General features: G+C 69.2%; 3 protein-coding genes across 3 annotated transcripts in view; all 3 read right to left on the reverse strand.

Moving 5' to 3' along the window:
- The window catches only part of CHLNCDRAFT_137839 (hypothetical protein), a gene marked incomplete at both ends in the record, with an annotated part of 4,940 nt that extends 1,307 nt beyond the window's left edge, over positions 1-3,633 (reverse strand). The window contains 11 exons of the mRNA XM_005851409.1: positions 202-277; positions 425-479; positions 683-788; positions 924-1,070; positions 1,283-1,423; positions 1,509-1,684; positions 1,897-2,059; positions 2,417-2,615; positions 2,907-2,961; positions 3,148-3,252; positions 3,572-3,633. Of these exons, the coding sequence (XP_005851471.1) occupies positions 202-277; positions 425-479; positions 683-788; positions 924-1,070; positions 1,283-1,423; positions 1,509-1,684; positions 1,897-2,059; positions 2,417-2,615; positions 2,907-2,961; positions 3,148-3,252; positions 3,572-3,633 (1,285 nt within the window). The remainder of the gene's footprint in view (positions 1-201; positions 278-424; positions 480-682; positions 789-923; positions 1,071-1,282; positions 1,424-1,508; positions 1,685-1,896; positions 2,060-2,416; positions 2,616-2,906; positions 2,962-3,147; positions 3,253-3,571) is intronic.
- Positions 3,634-4,215: 582 nt separating this feature from the next.
- Positions 4,216-5,288, reverse strand: CHLNCDRAFT_137840 (hypothetical protein; the record flags this gene model as incomplete). The annotated part of the gene is made up of 3 exons (XM_005851410.1): positions 4,216-4,439; positions 4,560-5,022; positions 5,223-5,288. The coding sequence occupies 3 exons, from the start codon at positions 5,286-5,288 to the stop codon at positions 4,216-4,218; spliced, it is 753 nt and encodes a 250-aa protein (XP_005851472.1).
- Positions 5,289-5,647: 359 nt separating this feature from the next.
- Positions 5,648-11,051, reverse strand: part of CHLNCDRAFT_137841 (hypothetical protein) — a gene marked incomplete at both ends in the record, with an annotated part of 8,766 nt that continues 3,362 nt past the window's right edge. The window contains 17 exons of the mRNA XM_005851411.1: positions 5,648-5,822; positions 5,988-6,118; positions 6,285-6,400; positions 6,590-6,661; positions 6,816-7,037; positions 7,252-7,533; positions 7,773-7,860; positions 8,014-8,112; positions 8,260-8,357; positions 8,543-8,632; positions 8,872-8,987; positions 9,170-9,272; positions 9,503-9,633; positions 9,852-10,038; positions 10,178-10,232; positions 10,444-10,589; positions 10,867-11,023. Coding sequence (XP_005851473.1) covers positions 5,648-5,822; positions 5,988-6,118; positions 6,285-6,400; positions 6,590-6,661; positions 6,816-7,037; positions 7,252-7,533; positions 7,773-7,860; positions 8,014-8,112; positions 8,260-8,357; positions 8,543-8,632; positions 8,872-8,987; positions 9,170-9,272; positions 9,503-9,633; positions 9,852-10,038; positions 10,178-10,232; positions 10,444-10,589; positions 10,867-11,023 — 2,268 coding nt within the window. The remainder of the gene's footprint in view (positions 5,823-5,987; positions 6,119-6,284; positions 6,401-6,589; positions 6,662-6,815; positions 7,038-7,251; positions 7,534-7,772; positions 7,861-8,013; positions 8,113-8,259; positions 8,358-8,542; positions 8,633-8,871; positions 8,988-9,169; positions 9,273-9,502; positions 9,634-9,851; positions 10,039-10,177; positions 10,233-10,443; positions 10,590-10,866; positions 11,024-11,051) is intronic.

Here is an 11,051-nt window from a genome sequence, read left to right on the forward strand (position 1 = left end):
GTGATGATGCCCACAGGCTCAAAGTCTGCGCCAGGCAGGCAGGCAGGCAGGCAGGCAGGCAGTGGGGCGGATCGCGTCGGCAAGCAGCCCAGGCAGCCTGCCGGCACCACGCACGCACAGGCAGACAGACACACAGAGGGGGGGATCCGATGTGCCGGCATGCTGAGCCAAGCCCACAGCCCCACCCACCCGCCCACTCACCCGCCGAGTCGAAGATGAAGTCCTCAGGCTGCGCGGTGGGCCTGGGAGACAGCAGCCCCTGCTCCTCGTCGGCAGACTGCGGGCAGGCAGGCAAAGGCGCCAGGCGAGGCACATCGCGGCAGGGCAGCAGCAGCAGGCGGCCCGCCGCACGCTGCGAGCGTGCGCCAGTGCGCCTCGGCTGGCTGCTCCTCCATGTGCGCCGCACACACACACACACACACACCTCCAGGCTGGGGTCGTCGCTCATGGAGTCGATGTTGTGCATCAGCTCCGCCTCGCTGCGTGGGGCAGGCAGGGGGGGAGGTATGGGGGCAGACGTGACGGACAATGGGGGCTTCGAGCATGGCAGGGAGGCCCCAGCTTGTGTATGGACCCATATGATGTGTGTGTGTAAAGCCGAGCGGCAAGCATGGGCAGGGGATGGGCGGCAGGCGCCAACTGCACGCCGGGCAGGCAGGCAGGCAGGCGGGGACAGGCCCACCTCTCCTGCTTGCGCCGCTCCGCCGCCTTCTTCTTCAGCTGCATCAGCACCGCCATGTGGCTGCGCCCAATCTCAAACAGCTTGAGCATGTCGTACAGCGGGGTGTCTGCGGTACGGGGTGGCGGTGGGGGCGGTACGGTTCAGGGCGGTACGGTGGGTGGGGTGCAGTACAGGAGGGTGGCGAGGAGGGTGACGTGGCGCTCGCCGCCGCCCGCCGCCGCGCTCGCCGCCGCCCGCTCACCCGCGCGCACTGAGGGAATGGATCGCACTTTCTGGCGCCCCACCGTCTTGCCCTGGCTCCTGTCCACCAGCAGCAGCTCCTTGACCAGCATGATGCCCAGGATGGCGCGGCGGTCGCCGGGGCGGTGCACAGGGATGCGGCTGTGGCCTGCGGGGAGGGGCGGGGAGGCGCACGGGAGAGGCGGGGGCCCAGGCGTGTGTCCAGGAAGCGACGCGTGGAGCGCAGCACAGCAGCGTGCGCCACAGCGCAGCAGTCGGGGCATGTTGCCGCCATACGACACAGACCTAGCGCACGTGCCACCACCCCACCCAAACCCACACCACCCCACCACCACACCCCATCACAACCCGCCACCACACCCGAGGCCATGATGGCGGTCAGCGTGGCCTCATCCAGCACGTCGTCGGCGGGCAGCATGAAGACCATGTCGATGGGGGTCATCGCGTCGCGCGCCGTCTTGTGCGTCATGTCCAGCGCGCCCTTGATGATGCTCACCTCGTCTGGGGGGGGCAAGGGGGAGGGAGTGCGTGTGTGTGTGTGTGTCGGGTGGGGGTGGGGGAAGCGAGGAGGAGGGCAGCTGCGGACACGCGGAGCGGCGGTGGCAGACCGCCGGCGGGTGTCGGGGCGTGGCCGGGACCTGGCACCCGGCAAGCCGCGCCGCCGTGCGTCCGTGCTGTCTTGTGTGCTTGCCTGCCGACAGGTGCCCCCCAAACTCCTGCCCCTCCCTGTGGATGTCCATCAGAGCCTTGAGCTCGGCACGCCTGCAGGGGCACGGGTGTTGGGGCGGGCAGCGGAGCGGCGCTGGAGCGGCGGCACCAGCGCGGCACCTGCGGAAAGGTGGGCCGATTGGCCGTGCGAGGGTGGTGCGGCGGCAGCCTTTTCAACGCAAGGCAGCCCGCATGCCCACCCGCCCAAACCACCCACCACCACCACCATCACCACCACCGTCGCCACTGCCGCCTTCACCACCCACCTGAACAGCGCGGTGTGCCTGTGCCCCAGCACCTGGTCCAGCACCCAGCCGATGGGGTAGGAGATGGGGGCGGTGAGCATCATGAGCAGGCGCACAAAGGGAGCCGAGTAGGCGCCTATCTGCAGGCCGTACCGCGAGCAGGCCGCCTGCGGGATGATCTCGCCTGCACGCGTGGCGCAGGGGCACCGGGGGGGGAGGGGTGGGGCGCAGGCTACTGACCGGGGCGGTGTGGGTTGGCCGGGGAGCGCGTGGGCAGCGCTACATCGGCACCGTGGCAGCGCCGTGGCACGCAGCGCGTTCCGGCGGGCCGCCGCGCTGCGCTGCCGCCATCTCTCGCGCCCACGTGACTCCTCCAGGCCTCCCGGCTCAACCCGCTGCCTGCCTGCCTGCCCTCCCTGCCCGCACACACGCACACACGCACGCACACACGCGCGCACGCGCGCACGCGCACACACACACACACACACACACACACACACACACACACACACACACACACACATCCGGCTCACCAACTCACCAAACAGCAGCACCACTGTGACCGACACAATCACGGCGGTCACCGGGTCGGCCAGGCGGTCGAGCACCAGCGGCAGCGCCTCTGCTGCGATGGCGTTGCACACCAGCAGCGTGACCAGCAGCACGTGCGGGCGCTTGAGCATGGGGCGGATGCGCTGGGCCAGCCGCTTCTGCCGCTCAGTGCCGCTGCGGTGCAGGATCTGCGGGGCGGCGGCAGGGGCGGGGCGAGGGACGGCGGGATGCAGCGGGGCATGGTGGGCGACGGGGCAGGGGGTGGCTGGCTGCCACCCCTGCATCCCGAATTGCGCCCAGCCGCGCCCAGCCTGGCCCGCCAGCCCCCAACCCCTGGCTCCCAGCGTGCGCAGCGTGCACAGCTAGCTGCCATGCCAGCATGGCAGTGGCGCCAGGTTGCAAGGGGGATCACAAAGGGGATCGCAGGGCACAGGCAGGATCCTGTGGCGTCCAAGCACACAGGCCCCCGCAGCGCCCACCTCTATGTCCACTTGGTCCAGAGACATGAGGCCCAGCGTCAGCCCGCTCATCAGTCTGCAAGCACAGCATCGCGTCGGCGCGCACGCACACATGCGGCTGTGCATCGCTGCGCCCCCGGGATGTACGGAAGCATATGTACGCATGCACAGGAAGCATATGCTGCCGCGTATGCTGTGGCGAGCGCTCTTGGGAGCGTCGCGATCCCAGCGACATTCTGCGGCCCCCAGCCGCCCCACCCACCCCGCCATGGCCACCAGGAAGAAGGACAGCAGCAGGTAGGTCACAAACATCTCCTCGTCATCATCCTCGGCGAGCGGCGCAGGGCTGCCAGCTTGGCCGCGGTGCCTGCAAAGCGGCGGGTGCAAGAACGCAGGCGGTGGTGTCTGGGTGCGGGCCCCCAGCTGCAGCCTGGACAGCTGTGACCTCGCTGGCTCAGAACGAGGCCCCCCTCGCTACATTACGCTACATAGTGGTCCGACATAGAGCAAAAGTAGTACCAACAGGCTACAGCGGCGCAGGATGCGGTGGCGGCGGCACATGCAGCCAGCGCACGGGGCAGCGCTTGCAGGCGGTCCCAGACGACTGCCGCCGATCAGCAGCATCATCCAAGTAATCGGCAGCCTCCGCAACAGGCCTGCACATGGCTCCGCACATGCAAACTCACCGCAACCAGCTCTGGGCCTGCACGCTCCCTATGAGCAGCAGCCGGTGGGTCAAGGGAACCATGATGGACAATGCCAGCCCGTTCAGGCACAGGCCCTCCGTGAGGCTGCGCTCGGGCTTTTCCGCTTCATGCGAACACAAAGACGCACAGACGGCTGAATGTATCGATAATGAAATGCCGCAATGCAGGCACTGGCCATGCATGGAGAAATGACCATGCCAGGCTGGCTCTGCCCTGCCCGCTGCCGCCAGGCCACAAGCGCTGCTGTGCAGGGCAGAAAACATTGTCCTTTACAGAGATTACACCCCCACATCTTATACAGCCGGAGAAAGAGGGGTGGGAGTAGCTTCTGGGGTTCAATATCAGGGGATTCAAGGCATTCCGATGCCGCACAGGCACGAGCGGAGAAAACGGGGGTTATAATAACAAAATGTGGCGCCCTGGCGAGGGCAACAGGGAGTATGTGGAATGGGGAGCACGAGGCAGAGGACAGCAAAAGTGCATGACAGGGGGTTACTCGTTTGCAAAAAGAATGGTATGACGGGCACACCAGGAGAGGGAGTGGGGCGACACAGGAGGAGATCAGAGGTGCGTGGCCCCACATCCACCAGGGTACATGATGCACACGCCCGCCTGCGGGACCCTCACGCCAGCTTGCCAGCCTTGGCCGCTCCCGCGGCGGCCGCGGCGGCCGCTTGCCGGGCATGGCGCTGCTTCAGCATCGTGGGAGCCAGCGCCGCAAGGCCCATGCCGGCGCCCAGGGCCACCAGCTTGGTGCTGTACAGGTCCCCCAGTGACGTCAGGTCGCCCAGGTGGCTGCCGGCGTTCACCGCCACAATGTTGTTGGGCAGGCAGCCGAAGAGCGTGCCTGCAGGGGCCGCGCGGGGCGGCGGAGATGAGGATGTGGGCAGAGATGGCGGGAGAGTGTGCCTCGTTGCCCACCCAGGCAGCAGCCGGCACGCACAAGCACACCGCGCCCCCTGCTCACCCAGCGCAAAGGGCAGCAGCGGCACGCCGACGATGGGCGAGGCGACGTTGATGAAGGTGTTGGGCAGGATGGGCGTCAGGCGAAGAAAGACAATGTAGTTGAGGAGCTCGGAGCGGCGGGCCCCCACCTCTGCCGCGTACTTGTCCAGGCGCTCGGGCCAGAGCGCGTGCGCCAGCGGCTGTCCCAGCGCCCACGACAGGCAGTAGCAGGAGCAGGATCCCAGCGTGCTAACGGCGGCCACCAGGGCGCCGCCGCGCCACACGCCGTACAGGCCCCCCGCCAGCAGGCTCAGCATGATGGTGCCCGGGATGGCGAACGTCTGCATCAGCAGGTAGGCGCCACAGTAGCCGGCCAGCACGGCGGCGGGCGAGGCGGCGGCGTAGCCCTTGAGCACGTCCCGCTGGGCCGCCAGGTCCGGCAGGGTGCGGGGCGGAAAGGCGCGCAGCACCGCCAGCTCCTCCTCCTGCACGTGGCAGCAGCACGGCAGCGGCGGGTGGGGCAGGTGGCCGCGGGTGCCGGCGGCGCCCAGGGCAACAGCTGACCTGCTGGCGGCTCCGCTGCATCCAACGCCGCCATGCAACGCACCCTAAGTGGAGGAAGGCGCGATACGAAGCAGCGAAAGGAGGTGACCACGACCAACAGCAACGCAGCAAGAGCCAACACGCTACGCTGGGCATTGAACAGGCCACCGCCGTGCTGCTGCGCTGCTAGGGCCTCTGCTGCAGTCATGGTGGGGCGTGGGGTGCCGCCGGTGGCGGCGCTGGGCATTCGTTTTCTGCCGCTCCTGCACCACTGGCTTTGAGAGGCTGGCGGAGGAGTGTCGTGCAGGAGAGAAGAGCTGAAAGAGGAGGAGGACCAAGATGAAAATGCGGCTGCCGGAGCTCTTTGACATGCGTGCTGCGCCGCGCGCGGCCACGGCATTGCGGATGCTTGCCCTGTCCTCAGCCCACCCCAGCATCACCCGCAGTCACACGCTCGGCACGGGCAGCAAAAACAATGGAAGCAAGCTTTCGTCGATGTAAGGCTGCTCGGTGCAGCTGGACTGCTCGCGAGCCCGCCACCGCCGCCTCCTGGTGCCCGCCGCTTCGTCAGCGGTCCCACCGCTGCGCCGCCTCCTCGTGGTTCAGCAGGTCCACGATGCTCTGGATGACGGCGCCCCCCGTCTCCTCCAGCCGCGCGCCAGGCTGGCGCACCTTGCGCTCCAGCAGCGCATCCAGTGCCTGGCGCAGCCGCTTCACCAGCACCGCCGTCTGTGCGGGGGCCCTGCCACACCGGGCAGAGGCATGCAGCCTTGCGTTTCAGAGGGCTGGCGAGGGAGGAGCGTCACGCAACAGATCCCCATGTGCACATGCGGCCCAACAAAGCCCTCCACAGCGTCGAGCCGCTCCACTTCCTGCCCCACCCAGCACCCCCCACCCCGCCCCGCACCTGATGCGCAGCCAGCCGTCCACCTGCACATAGCTGGAGTCGTGGGCCACCGCCAGCGCGCCGCCAAACAGCAGGATGGCGGCGGGGCTGGCCACTGTGCAGTCGCGGATGAAGGTGCGGGTGGTGCGCACCTGGGGGCCGGGCAGGCAGGCAGCCAGGCAGGCAGGCAGGCGGGCAGAGTCGGCATCAGCACACGCAGCTGTCGACGGCGAGCAGCCATGCACCGTCGAGGCTCAGCCGCAGCACGGGTGTGCCAGCGCCGGCACCTCCACGCAGGTTGCTGCAGTACCACGGTACCTTCTCCAAGTACACCAGGTAGGGGCGCTGGTACTGCTGCGCCTCCACCATGTGGCAGATGCTGGACGGGTGTACCGCCACCTCGCCCGCCCCGTCGTGCCACCCCGGCCGCTTGCCTGCAGCCACAGACCCAGGCGGCGGGCTGTGTCGCGCCCGGCGGCTCGCGGCGTGCATGCAGCTGGCTGGCTGGCTGCCGCACGTATCGCCCTCCAGCCTGGCGCGGCCGGGGAGGGGCGCCGCATCGTGCCAGCACACGCCACACACGTGCTGCATCACCGAGCGCCCGCCCTCCACGTCACGCCCACCTGGCGCCGCCTCGTCATCCATCACCGCCACGTTGGGGTACAGCGCAGCCAGCAGCACGGCCTTGACCACAGCTGCAGCAGCGGGGAGAGGGCGGGAGGAGGGCAGGCAGAGGGAGGAGGTGGAGGCTGGGGGTGAAGAGCAGCACGCACTAGAGCGCCTGCCTGCCGCCTGCCTGCCTGGCCTTATATAAATGCCCACAGGCTCTCCCCGAACACAGCCCAGCACCGGCCCAGCAGGCCAGCCCGGCAGGCCAGCCCGCGCCTGGGTGCGAGGCGTAGCGGTTGAACGCCGCGCCGCGCTCGTCCATCCAGGCCCGCCCGCCGCCGCGCCCCGGCCCCGCCACAAATCCGATGTCTGCCAGCATGCAGGCGTACTGCCACCGCATGTCGGCCAGCATGTCAAGCGCCTGCTCGGACAGGAAGTGGCGGCGGCTGTAGTCGCGGGCGCCTGCACGCGCAAGCGGCACAAAGTAGTGGAGCTCGGCAAGGCACCAGGGCACCAGGCACACATGGCCGCAGGGTATCACCTACGCAGGGAAGCACCTGCTGATACCTAGGTGCCTCCCTGGCGCAGATCCTGCCAAGCTCGACCCACCGCTACGGGTCAGGCAACACACGCCACCGCCACCAGCCCAGCAGCAGGCGCCCAGCGGCCCACCAACCTTTGTGGGCCCCCACTCGCCGTGCCGCCAGCCAGCCATCCATGGCCGCCACCATGAGAAGATGGTCGCTCTGCTGGCCGGCGGCGATGGTACCGCTGGTGGGGGCGGCCAGCGCGGCCCTGGCGCGGTCGGCGGCGTCCTGCTGGGCACCTGCCGAGAAGGGGGACTTGTAGGAGAGGCAGGCTGCGATGGTGAGGGCGGGGGCCAGGCAGCCCAGCGAGGCGCTCAGCAGCAGCAGCTTGCCGATGCGGGCGTCCACGGGCAGCGACGCCAGGTGGTGGCCTGTGGGCCAGGGGAAGGGAGGCGAGGTGGGGGCAAGGGGTGGGGGGAGCTGAGCTGTCGGGACTGGAGGGGGGAGGCCTGGAGCGGGCCCCTTCCACGGCCAGCAACGTGCTCTCAGGAGCAGGCGTGGCTGGGGTGCGATCGACGCCAGCCCCACTGATGCCAGGGATGCTGCGCGGCACGCCCGCGGGCAGGAGGCAGGGGCCAGCCGGCTGCCTGGCGGTGGTGCATGTGCTCACCCAGCGGCGTCAGCTCCTCCCCCGCAGTCAGCGCCCCCACCTCCTGCAGAGTGCGGATGGCGCCCGCCACAGACTTGTCTGGCGGGGGCTGCACAGCAGGAGAAAGAAAGGGGACCGGCGCTGACGGGTGGGTTGCTAAGTGGAGGAGGTGGCGGGGAGGCGGCGGGGAAGGCGAGCGGGCACGGCATGGCCCAGGCATGCACCGCTGGCGGGTCGGGTGCCCGGCACGCCCCCACCACACCTGCAGCACTCTGGCCAGGAAGGAGCCTGCCTTGCCCAGCGCCAGCAGGTGGATCTGCAGCACCAGCTCCTCAAGGGGCACCCGCACCATCTCGGGAGCCTGCGGGGCGTGACGATGGGTGGGTGGGAGATCAGTGGCATCATGCGTGCATCAGCAGGAGGCGCATGCAATGCACACCTCCAAACGCCTGCTGGCAGCACGGGGGTTGCATGCAAACATCCCCTCCCAGCACGCGATGCCCCCCACCTGGTACCGCCGCATGCGGTGCTCGAACCGGCTGCGGGTGTAGAGGCCGTAGCAGACGCCAGGGCGCACGCGGCCTGCGCGTCCCCGCCGCTGCTTGGCTGCACAGGCACGGGGAGGCGGGCAGGTGGGGCACGTGCTGCCGTCAGGCGGCGCAGGCGACGCAGCACGGCAGGACTTGCAGCCCGCCACCAGCAGCCCTGTGCAGGCCCAGCCAGTAGCATGCCCTGCCTCCCTGCCTGCCATTGCTTTCCGGCCAGCCAGCCCGTCCTACTACCAGGACCACCCCCTCCCTTGCCTGACGCTGCAGACACCCAGTCCTCCACCAGCAGCGACATGCCGCGGGACGCATCGTACCGCCTCTCTTTGAGCTTGCCTGCACCGCGGGGCAGGCGGGCAGCAGCGTGCAGGGAGGATGGTCAGCCGGTGGCACCGTGAGCGGCGCCCCGGCATGAGGGCGCATGCCGCGGAGACCGAATGCGCTGCTGCCTGGCGCCCCCAGAAAATCGCACACAGGCACTACACGCATCCCACTCTAGCCCTGAGCCCCCAGCCCCCCAAAAGCAGAGAGAAGAGGGGCAAGAATGTGAGAAGAGGGGCAGCCCTGCCACCCACCTGCGTCCACCACATACACCACATCTTCGATAGTCAGGCTCGTCTCAGCGATGTTGGTGGCCAGAACCACCTTGCGCACGCCTGGCGGTGGCACGCGGAACGCCTGCCGCTGCTCGCTGCGGGAGGCCAGAGGCGGGAGGTGCGTGGGGAGGGAGGCAGGGCGGGGTGGTGGGGGTGGGCGCTGGAGGTGCATGCTGTGAACCGCAGCGTGGCACAGCATGGCTCAGCGTGGCCGGCAGCGGCCGCCAGGCGGGCAGCGGCACGCAGCCTCCCGGCCGGGCAGCAGGCGGGCGGCGACCTGGGGGAGACTGTTGAGTGCAGCGGGATGACCCAGGCGCTGCTGGCGGCAAAGCGGCGCGAGGCGCACAGGCGGCTGTGCAGCTCCTGTATCTCCCCCATGCCTGCAGCAGCAGCAGCAGCAGGACCAAGCCCAGCGTGAGGCTCAGGCACGCACACGCAGGCAGTGATGCGAGGCGCCTTGGACTGAAGGGGGCGAGCAGTAGCATCCATCGGGGCCGGCGAGCTGCCATGCCCCTCCATCCGGCACAGCACAGCACAGCACAGCACAGCACAGCACAGCACAGCACAGCACAGCACAGTACAGCACACACAGCCCAGGCCGTGCACCCACCCGGCAGGAACACCAGCACGGCTCCCTCCCGCCCCGCCTGGCTCTCGTCGATGTGTGCCACCAGCTGCTCCAGCAGCTCAAAGTCCAGGCGGTCCTCATCCAGCACAGACAGGTTGCGCACCACGCTGGGGCTGCAGCAGGAGGAGTGTGTGTGTGTGTGTGTGTGTGTGTGTGTGTGTACTTGTGTGTGTATGTGCATGTGAAGGTGTGGTGGTGGGGCGGATGGCGGGGGGGCGGGGCAAAGGGAGGCGGGGAGGCACTGGCTGCGCTTGGCACGGTGCACAGCGGCGGCGAGTGGCAACATTGACGGCCAGCTGAGGGCGCCGCGTGGGGCGCTGCCTGGCTGCACCTGTATCCCGCCAGCTCCTCCCGCTTGAAGTGGGGGTTGAGGGGGCCGGCGTCTGCCAGGGCGTCGCCCCACCCGGCCTGCACCGCCCGCAGGTTCTTGGACCCCGCGGTCTGGGCCACCCGCCGCTGAGCGCGGCGGTCGTACTGGGGGCGCAGCGCCGCCGGGGAGTCGGCGTCAAGCACGTAGCCTGTGGGTGCGTGGGTGGCAGCACATGCGCAAGTTGCTGCAGCAGCAGTAGAAGTAGCAGCAGCAGCAAGCAGGAGGAGGAGCTTGCCCTGCGTGCCACGGCTTGGGGCATCCACCCTCTAGCCCTACCCACCACCCACCCGTCTCCTGGTAACAATCCTCCAGGAACTTCTGCTCGACGGGGAAGGTGCGGCCCTGCAGTACCACAGGCAGTACCACGCACACAGCCAGACCTCACCACAAGCGACGCCTGCCGCTGCTGAGGACCCCACAAGGGCCCACATGCCAGCCGGCACACACAGGACTGAGAGGCAGGCACCGGCCGTTGGCTGGGCCAGTGCCCCTTGCCACCGAGGGAAGGTGGCAGGGCCATGCAGAGCCCAGTCTACCGCAACCAGCACCCCACCTGCGCGTGCAGCACGGGGCAGGCCCCAAAGTAGTCGGCAAACAGGGCGCTGTCCAGGGTGGCGGACATGAGGACGACCTTGAGGTGGCGCCCCGCGGCGCGCCGCACGGCCGCCAGGTCCCGCAGCAGCGCCATCAGGAAGTCGCCTGCGCTGGGGGTTTAGGGTGGGTGGTGCGCGTGTGATGGTGGGGAAAGTGGGCAGGTGGAAGTGTGAGTGCGGTGGCGGGGAGGGTGGGCGGGTGGGGGCGTGAGCATGGGGGTGGTGGGAGGTGGGGTGAAGGGTTGGACGGAGGCCCGATGATTCATGCCTGAGCCTTGGCGGGGCCTTGGCATGCAGCCAGCCAGCGCATGCACAGGCTCCACAGCCAGGCACAGGCGGCCCGCCCAGCCGCCGCCGCGCCCGCCCAGGCGGCGCCGCCGCACCCTGCAGCGTGCGCTCATGCACCTCGTCCACCAGCACGTGGCTGACCCCCAGCAGCGCGGGGTCGCCCGCCAGGCGGCGCAGCAGGATGCCGGTGGTGCAGAACAGCAGGCGGGTGTCGCGAGTGGCGGCAGAGTCCAAGCGCACGTGGTATCCCACCTGGTATGTGGGTGGGTGTGGGTGGGTG

The sequence above is a fragment of the Chlorella variabilis genome (genome assembly GCF_000147415.1).
Source record: "Chlorella variabilis unplaced genomic scaffold CHLNCscaffold_2, whole genome shotgun sequence".
Classification (NCBI taxonomy): Eukaryota; Viridiplantae; Chlorophyta; class Trebouxiophyceae; order Chlorellales; family Chlorellaceae; genus Chlorella; species Chlorella variabilis.